This window comes from Trichomycterus rosablanca, chromosome 7 (genome assembly GCF_030014385.1).
Source record: "Trichomycterus rosablanca isolate fTriRos1 chromosome 7, fTriRos1.hap1, whole genome shotgun sequence".
Classification (NCBI taxonomy): Eukaryota; Metazoa; Chordata; class Actinopteri; order Siluriformes; family Trichomycteridae; genus Trichomycterus; species Trichomycterus rosablanca.
In genome coordinates, this window is record NC_085994.1 from 39,938,113 (window position 1) to 39,948,350 (window position 10,238).

Genomic DNA, 10,238 nt, shown 5'->3' on the forward strand with positions numbered 1-10,238 from the left:
GAACACATAGAGCATAGTGTGTCTCTCTGTACACGCTCCGGCTCTCTTTGGAGAATCATATTTAATTATATATTTTTAATGATTTGTTTTCACAATGTCAAGTTGTTAAAAAACTTTTAAACAGCAGTACGTCCATGAAGCTGCTTCGTGTGTTGATGTTCTGGTTTCACGGTGGTGTCAGTAGCCTGCCGGAAGTCCTCCTTTCCTGGGATCGGATTCAGCGTAGATCAGATCTCCCTGCCTCAGCACGGCCTGGACCACCGCACCGGGACTCCTCATCAACTCGGTCACGTGGTTCTTCTGTGTTAGACCATCTATCACAGCCTGTAAACACACACAGAATAACATAATCACAACCGTATTTACTATACAGTCAAACATATGTACACGCCCTGACCCAGACCCCACAGAACACCAGTATGACTTGGAACCCCAATTGTAAGCCAGAAGAGCCTTTCCAGAGGAGACTATGCAGCAGAAGGTTTTGGAATGGGAGTTCATGGTTAGGTGTCCACATACTTTTGGCTCAGTAGTGTATATTGTAATGAGTTTTATGTTTTGATATGATATCTGAGAACCTTCTCAAAGTCCTGCTCCACGATGGTTGTGTTGGGGTTGAGCTGATTGTGAAGGCGAGGTTCCGTCACGGCTTTCTTCAGGTCGTAGTTGAAGAAGAGAGAGTTCAGGATCACCTGGAAAAAAGAATAGTTGTAGCCTAGCAGTGGTGGGGCTTGAACCAGCAACCTTCCATTATCTAGTCCAGTACCTTCACTGCTTGACTATACGGGCACATTTACAAGATGATAGTTTGAGTTTTCTTTCCAGCCTTGGCAAAGAGACCACTGTTCCATGAGCTTTCTTTGTACAGATGATATTGGTGTATGTAAACTTTTGACCGCCCACTTTATCTACTATAATTAAATCTATGATGAATGGGAATTGTGGGTAATCATGAGGTGTTACCAGAGCTGTTGCTGTAGTGATCTGCGTCCCTCCAGAAGCTCCGACCACCAGTTTAACTTTGTTCTGTTTGTCGAAAATGATGGTGGGGCACATGGACGAGAGCGGCCTCTTACCTGGATCATACAGAAAACATCTGGGTAGACTGGAGGGTGGTCAGGGTTCCTTCATAGCAAACGTGTGACATATTTTCGTGTCCATGATATAACTGCACATGTTAACGTCTCAGTATATAACAGTATATCACTTCTATGGAAGTAAATCTAAACATTTGATGAATTCTGGTACCTGGCTGGATGACGTTATTGGGAGACGGTGGGATCTCAAAGTCGTTGGTGATGTACGGTGAGCTGAAATCATCCATCTCATCATTAAAGATGATACCAGTCGAGCGCGACATCACTTTTGATCCAAAACTTCACATAAACACAATCAAGAACTGATTTCATTCCATCAGTAATTCAAAACCTTTATTAATATCAAACTGCGTCACACTGAGTTTACCAAAACACTCCAGTCATCTGTCAGAAGGCACTGATTTGTGTTACTACATTGTTGTAGGTGTAGGTATGTTAGTGGGAGCTGTTGTGTGAAAAAACACAGGTTGGTGTAATTGTGTTTGGTGTTACTGCATGTTGGTGTGGCCGTGGTTGATCATAGTGGTGTGATTGTGTTTGGTGTTCCTACAAGTTGATGTGATTGTGTTCATTGTTACTACAGCTTGATGTGATTGGTGTAACTAAAGGTTGGTGTAATTGTGTCTGGTGGTACTAAAGGTTGGTGTGTTTGGTGTTACTGCTAATTGGTGTAATTGGTGGTACTACAGGTTGGTGTGATTGTGTTTGGTGTAACTACAGGTTGGTGTAATAGTGTTTTGTTTTACTACAGGTTGGTGTGATTGTGTTTATTGTTACTACAGGTTGGTGTGATTGTGTTTGGTGTTACTACAGGTTGATAGTGTGATTGTGCTTGGTGTAACTACAGATTGGTGTGATTGTGTTTGGTGTCACTACAGGTTGGTGTGATTGTGTTTGGTGTTACTACAGGTTGATAGTGTGATTGTGCTTGGTGTAACTACAGATTGGTGTGATTGTGTTTGGTGTCACTACAAGTTGGTGTAATAGTGTTTTGTTTTACTACAGGTTGGTGTGATTGTGTTTGGTGTAACTACAGGTTGGTGTGATTGTGTTTATTGTTACTACAGGTTGGTGTGATTGTGCTTGGTGTAACTACAGATTGGTGTGATTGTGTTTTGTGTTACTTTAGGTTTGTGTTATTGTGTTTTGTGTCAATATAGGTTGGTGTAATTGGTTTTACTTCAGCATGTTGTGGTTGTGATTAATCATACTACAGGTTGGTGTGGTTGTGTTTGGTGTAACTACAGGTTGATGATGTGATTATGGCTGGTGTCACTAAAGGTTGGTGTGGTTGTGTTTGGTGTCGCTACAGGTTGGTGTGATTGGTGTAAATACAGTTGGCTGTGACTGGTGTAAATACAGGTTGGTGTGATTGTGTTTGGTGTAAATACAGGTTGATGATGTGATTATGGCTGGTATCACTAAAGGTTGGTGTGGTTGTGTTTGGTGTAACTACAGGTCGGTGTGGTCGGTGTTACTACGGGTTAGTGTGTTTGTGTTTGCTGTAACTACAGGTTGGTGTGAGTTGGTGTGGTCGCGGTTGATCGTACTACAGGTTGATGGTGCTCGTCGCTGCCACCGCGCTCCCGTCCTCAGCGATGATGGATAGGTGAGCCGTCCCGTGATTATCAGGGACGAAGTACTCAGGCTCGTAGTAGCTGTCGGGATGAGTGGTGTCATCTGAGATCTTCCTCCGAATATCAGCTGCAAAGTAATCTGAGGTCATGTTGTGGATGAGCTGTGGAGGGGCAAAAGAAACCCACAAAATAATAATATAATACAATAAAATATAATAAATAACGATATAATAAAATTCAAGCTCATGTTGTGTCCTGAAGCTGCATATTTTCTGGTACAAAGACGAGTGTTCTAATAATACAATCACAGAACTCGTTTACAGAACGTGTGCAGATAATGTTTAGCACGATTACGTCGGTGATGTTGAGGTAGCGTGGATCGCCTAGCTTGCTTCTCTTAGCGAAGGCGAAGCGGAAAGCCTCGACGATACGGTGATACGTTAGCGTCTTCCTCTCCGCCGTCGACACACTTCCGGGTGAGAAATTGTAACCTGTACAGAAGCAGCAGCAACAGATTTTCCAGTTACTACATTTGTTTCTTATTACTGAGGTCCTGAAGGACCAAAGTCCAGCAGAGTTTAAAGACTTTCCTGCCTAAAAACACTCGAGTTGGATCAGCACACGCCCCCTATGTCCTATCTGCGGCAACTTCTTATCACCTGCCAGCGTTGGGTTCCGTGTTAGTGCAGCGACTTATTGTGATCAAATACGATCCAAACAACCTGGCTGTACGGGCTGTACGGGCTGGAAATAGCAACCTTCTGATTACTAACCCTAACCCTAAACCCTAACCCAGCATCTTAACCGCTGAGCCAACATTGCCCTAAAGTCCAGCATTTGTTGTGTTCCCACCATTCCCATCATTAACTAGTGCTCATTTACCAGCTACCACTTAGTTTAGACTTGTTATGGTTTTGTATTTGGCTGCAGAAACCAGTTTAGACCAGTAGCTGGCTGATGCCGCTCTGTTTGTCTAACATTAATACTCCCTATTAATGTTCTTAATTTTTGATCAGGAGGTCTAACAAGCTTACGGTCTTGTGTCCACATACTTTTGGCCATAAAGTTTACGTGTGCTCAGATTCCCAGTCTGATCCGGCTCATTATTCACCGCATCGCTCCATTAAACCAATCATTTTCTCCTGGTGGCTCTTCATCATCTTTGAAGGACTTGATCTCTGACCTCCAGCTCTTCTGTTTGATCTCTAACTCCTTCAGCTAACGGAGCTAATGAGCGCTAAGTGGCTAAAACTGAATTAGCATAAAGTCTGAGTGTTTAAAAGGTTGAAGTATTTTATGCAGCACATCGTCCCTCATTTGGTCACTTCATTTGTTCCAAAGTCACTCAGGTCCAGAAAACGTAATCAGACAAACACATAAAGACTCACCATCTAATATTTTGAGAATTAGCGCTAGCACCGGGCCGCTGGACGGAGCATCAGGGACGTGGACTGTGTATTCACCGATGTTTAGCCTGGGTGGGTTTTCATTTAACACCGGTTTATATCCCATCAGGTCCTCCAGAGTTATAATTCCACCTGGATCATCAGAAAACAGTCAGAATCTGATTAGCATTAGCATACAACTGCAATGTGATTAATACTCAATAATGCTAAATAAATGCACATTCACAAGACCTGCAGCCTGGACGTCCTTCACTATTGTGTTAGCCACGGCTCCCTTATAAAAAACATCAGGTCCTCCCTCAGCGATCATCTGGTACGTATCAGCAAGTCGAGGAAATCTGATAATATCATTTTCTCTCAGGATGGTTTTATTAGCATTACAGAAAACTTCACTAGAACAAAACAGAGAAAAGAAAACAAGAGTCAGAGTGTTTATAATGTACGGGACAACAGCGAATTAATACAAAGAAAGTAAACAATAATGCTAATAATTGTGTTTTTAATAGTAAAAATGCTAATTTAGTAGTTACTTATGTAATTCTCCTTATGCAATCAATACATTAACAATCAATAGTACGATTGTTTACCCATGACCTTCAAAATACACATTCCACACAGCAGCAGGAGCAGGGTGTGTTTCAGCGTCATTTTGACATGTTTATTGGACGTTGTAGGACATGTAACAGGGTGTGTAACAGATGGTGTTACACAATATGTTACAGGCTGGATTACAAAGTGTGTTATGAGCCGTGTTACATAATACACTATGTTACATAAATATACAGTATATAATACACGGTGTTACATAGTTTTACAAGGTGCGTTATAGGGTGTTACAGGCTGTGTTACAAAACGTCTAAGTGTGTGTTACAAGCTGAGTGACAAGACAAGCTGTATTGTAGGATTTGTTACAAGGTGTGAAACAGGCTGTGTTACGTGGTGTTACAAAGTATGTTATAGGGTGTTACAGGTTATATAATAGGCTGTGTTACATGGTGTTACAAGGTGTGGAACAGGCTGTGTTACATGGTGTTACAAAGTATGTTATAGGGTGTTACAGGTTATGTAACATGCTGTGTTACATGGTGTTACAAGGTGTTACAGGCTATGTTACAGTGTGTTACAAAGTGTGTTATAGGGTGTTACAGGTTATATAACAGGCTGTGTCAATGGTGTTACAAGGTGTGTAACAGGTTAGAGGTTATATAACAGGCTGTGTCAATGGTGTTACAAGGTGTGTAACAGGCTATGTTACAGTGTGTTACAAAGTATGTTATAGGGTGTTACGAGTTATACAACAGGCTGTGTCTGTGGTGTTACAAGGTGTGTAATATGTTAGAGGTTATACAACAGGCTGTGTCCATGGTGTTACAAGGTGTGTAACAGGCTGTGTTACATGGTGTTACTGGGTGCATTATAGGGTACTACATGTTGTGTTACAGGAGTTACATGGTCTGTTAGCAGCTCTGTTACCGGGGGTGAACAGTATTTATTGTACAGTACATTTGAAGTTAATGGATCCTCACCACAGGGCCACATCACTCAGAATAAACTCCTGGTTCCTTTCTATAGCGTTAGCTAAAGCTCGGCCGACAGGAAACCCACTGCGTGCCAGCTCGATGCTCGGCTCAAACAGTTCCTTCCAGGGCAGACGGCCATGCCGCCGGTGTGCCAGCTCGTACCCACGGATCTCACCGGGAATGGCAATGGATAATCCTCCTGGTTATACAGAACACACATGCGACTGAAAATAAGCAAAGATCCTTTCCAATGCATCACACTCGATCTCCAGGGTATGTAAGAAAGACACCAGTAAATAGATAGCCCATTCTTGGGGCTCGGGATGTTCGGTACCTCTTCGTGAGAGCTGCGTGTTGTTCCCAAACATGTCTGCTGTGGCGTTCATGGGCGCTGTTTCTCTGGCGTCGATGGTCTCCACCTTCCCTATCAGAAAACCACACACAGTGCACTTTCACAAATCGAGTCAAACTTTACCTTTAGCTCCAATCATTTGCTTAATTTTACCATAATTAAACTGTATTTATATTATAATAGATATTGTAGCTGGTTAAGGTACTGTTTAGAACACTGTAGAGACCAAATCTCAGCGGCACAACAGGCCTGGTTAGGTCTGAGTGAGGAAAGGCTGGACTGGGAATCACCTCTTACCATTGCAACAGTGACTCCTAGCGTCTGATCAAGGCAGTCGCACAAGGGGTGAAGGAATACAGAGAGTATAGCATGTTGCTTAGTGCATGTACTGTAGTGCTCTCTGTAGAAATCCCTCGCTGAGATAATGGCTTTACCTTCCTCGGCTGGCCACCGGTTGTGAGTTTATTGGGGAATTTAAAGAAACTAAACTATAAGGAATTTAATTTAGTCACAGACGTCTGTGAAATTGTGTAAGTGTGTCTAAACTTGGGAATTGAACTGTGGAGGATTTATAGAAAGCGCAGAAGTGAGCGTGTCAGTGTTTGGGATGAGTCCAGATCAGAGAAGTGAGACTCACCTGTCGAAGCGTTATAGATGATGAAGAACAGTCCTCCTCCGAGTCCCATACTGTGAGCGTTCAGCAGGCCGACACACAGCAGAGCCGCGATGGAGCCGTCCACTGCTGAACCGTTACGCTTCAGTATATCCCTGAAGAAAAACATTGTGTGTGTGAAGGTTCTTTACTGTTCCTCATAATTATAATGTCTAATATACAGCCTCAGATGCACAGAAACACTGCAATGGATGCATTCGCCCAGTGGTTTTGAGTGTCACTGGTCCCACCATAACCAGATGATAATTCCAGGTTTTTGTTATTGTGGCACCCCGTGTATAAACCACACTGTCTTTTTCTTACCTGCCGATTTCGGAGCACTTCCCAGCGTCGGCTGCTACAGCCGCTCTCGAGTAGAAATGACCGGAGCTGCTGGTGGAATTTTTATCTCCAACCCAGATGATCAGAACTAGGAAAAACGCCAAAAGGGCCACCAAGACGAGCACCAGGCCGGCAACCAGAGACTTCTTCATCCTGATCCTGTTCCAACACATACACACACACACACAAACACAAACAAAAACACACACTAAATGCCCAAACAACCAGAGCTTGTTGGAAATCTCATTCCAAAACCATTGGGGTTAATGTAGGAACTCTATAACAGTGTCTACTCTTCTCAGAGGTCAGAAGGTTTTGATGTGCGTCTGTGGGAATTTATGGCAAACTACAAAGCCTGGCTCTGGGGAAATGAGAAAACTGACATTCCAATTCATCCCAAAGTGGGCAAAGTGTTCATTGGGGTTGATGTCAGGGCTTTACAAGTAATTTGTTAGAAGAGAAAAGCTGAGGAATTCAAACCCAACCTTACTGTACCTACTGTGAAGCAAGGTGGTGGTAGTATTAGTATTATGGTGGAATGATCAAAGTAATGTAAGAAACCTGATTAAGGTGTCGATTAACAATTAAAATCGTTACCATTTCCTGTATATACACTTTATGGACAAAAGTATTGGGACACCTGACCTTACGTCTGTCTGACAGACCTATTTCAAAACGATGGGCAGAAATATACAGCCTCCACTCTTCTGCCAAGGCTTTTCACAAAACTGTGGATTAAACAAGAAGACTTGGATTGCAATTGTTGATATCAGGAGATCAGAGCTCAACACCTACCTCATAACACCATGTCCTCCTTATTCTCACTTCATGATGGAACCAATATGACCTTCCTCAAAACGTTGACACAAAGCTGAAAGCATGTATTTACTCCCACAGACTGTCCACATACTTTTGACCATAATGTATCAGGAACAACAGCAGCAACAAAAAACAAACACATTTATCACAGTGCAGCTCATAGAAAGACCAAGGGCCCCAAAATCTCCAGGTTTCTTACCTTCTGAACCTTCCACCTCTGAGACCAGACTACAGGACGTTCACACCTGATTCCCTGATGAAGCTGAATGTGAGCTGTGAGGCGTAAATGATCCCAGTGAGACGTGATGTTCTGACCAGCTGAGATGTTATTAAGGCTGTTATTACGTCCAGGCTCTGATTATAACCAGACAAACATGTCATTACTGTAATTAGGGGTGTCGGCTTGTTCACAATGTGGTTTTGTTTCATGCTGGCCGGTCAAATATGTTCACTCACTGAGCACTTTATTAGGAACACCTATCGGCTATGTACATTCATTTATTTATTATAAGCTACATCAACCAGCCAGATGATCTGTGTGGATATACAATTACTGACTGTACCCCACTGACCAGCTGATGTTTGGGTGTTGGATTATTCTCAGGACTGCAATGACATTAACACGGAAATGACTTGGTAGTGTGTGTTCTGGTATGAGTGTAGCAGGTGCAGCAGTGTTGTTGGTCCTGGCCTGTGTATTAGGAACATAATCCACTACCTGATTATCTTTGGACACTTTCTGATCACGCCTGTTTTGGTTGGATCTTAAATTTTCTCCCAGATTCAGAACTGAGGTGTTTAAAAATCCCAACAACACTGCTGCACCTAATACGCTCATACATACACAGACCAACACACCACCATATTATTACCGTGTTAGTGTCAGTGCATCGTTTCGTCAGTAGGGGTTCATTTATTAAGAAATGGGCTATAGAAGAGGGGTGAGAAAGTATACAGAGCAGCTGATGGGCTGTCAGTACTTGTATACCTACAAAGTTCATCTGGAAAGCTGCATGACGAATCCTGTAGTGTTTACTATGACGTGTGAGGGTACTAATAGAGGTGTGTGCGGTGCAGTGTTACTACTGTTCACTACAGCATGATTAGAGTGGTTTGGGTGCTCATGTTTACCTCTGTGTAGGTGCTGCCCAGCTTTATTAATCCAGATTCAATCCCTGATGTGTAAGCTCATGATGGTCACCAGTTTTGATGGCAGTGAGACCATGGGGAAGGTATACACAATGTGGCCAAAAGTATCTGTACACCACAACCAGAGCTTGTCGGTAATCTGATTACAAAACCATGCGTGTTAATGTAGGATCTCTATAACAGTGTCTACTCTTCTCAGAGGTCAGGAGGTTTTGAAGTGCGTCTGTGGGAATTTGCGGCAATTCAGTCAAACGAGCATTTGTGAGTTCAGGTTTTGATGTTAAACGAGAAAGCCTGGCATTCGAATTCATCCCGAAGTGGGCAAAGTCTTCAGTGGGGTTGAGGTCAGGACTTTAAAAAGAAGTGCGTTTGGAGGAGAAAAGCTGAGGTTCAAACCCAACATCACTGTACCTACTGTGAAGCATACGTACGTACTGTGAAGGTATGTAAAAGACACCACAAAAATTAGGAAAGTGGTTTAAATGTGTTTAAAAATCACAACAACACTGCTGCACCTAATACGCTCATACATACACAGATCAACACACCACCATGTCATTACTGTGTTAGTGTCAGTGCATCGTCTGGTCAGTAGGGGTTCATTCATTAAGAAATGGGCTATAGAAGAGGGGTGAGAAAGTATACAGAGCAGCTGATGTGCAACAGTCAGTAATTGTATACCTACCTACAAAAAGATTTTTTTAGTTTGGAAGAGAAAAGCTAAGGAATTCAAACCCAACATTACTGTACCTACTGTGAAGCATGCGTACGTACTGTGAAGGTATGTAAAATACACCACAAGAATTAGGAAAGTGGTCTAAATGTTTTGGCTAATCATCGTACAGAACAAACACCAATATACTGTAGTTTCAACACTACAACAAACACATAGTCATCAGAAACACCGCTGTACTGAGGATGCTATGGAAGGGGAGTGTATATAAAACACTATAATAACACCAACAGACACAGCCAGTAATAAACACTGATGTCCAGTCTTGTAAGAAAAACGAGTATCAAAATATCATGATATTTTTGCATATCGACCAACTATAGGGTGAAATAAACACTGTACAGTGGACCCTTGAGTTACGAACGCTTTACCATACGAACATTTCGGGTTACGAAAGATTTTTTTCAACTTAACGTATGAACAAAATTCGGATTACGAACTGAAATTCGCGAAACACGTGACGTCACGAACAAGTTGACTCCAAACGTCTCTCTCTCTCTCTATATATATATATATACAGTATATATATACATATAACATTTGGACAGTGGACGGAGTTTTTTCTGTGTTTTCTTTATATTTTGTAAAATT

At 42.3% G+C, this 10,238-nt stretch overlaps 1 protein-coding gene across 1 annotated transcript; it reads right to left on the bottom strand.

Moving 5' to 3' along the window:
* Positions 1 to 177: 177 nt before the first annotated feature.
* On the bottom strand, positions 178 to 7,098 carry LOC134318529 (glutathione hydrolase 1 proenzyme-like). Its single transcript, XM_062999516.1, has 12 exons — positions 6,929 to 7,098; positions 6,590 to 6,720; positions 5,935 to 6,024; positions 5,607 to 5,799; positions 4,312 to 4,472; positions 4,063 to 4,212; positions 3,029 to 3,165; positions 2,648 to 2,835; positions 1,249 to 1,376; positions 964 to 1,076; positions 579 to 692; positions 178 to 324 (listed from the first exon to the last, which is right to left on the bottom strand). Exons 1-12 carry the CDS (start codon positions 7,096 to 7,098, stop codon positions 178 to 180), a joined length of 1,722 nt encoding a protein of 573 aa, XP_062855586.1.
* Between the last annotated feature and the right edge of the window lie 3,140 nt (positions 7,099 to 10,238).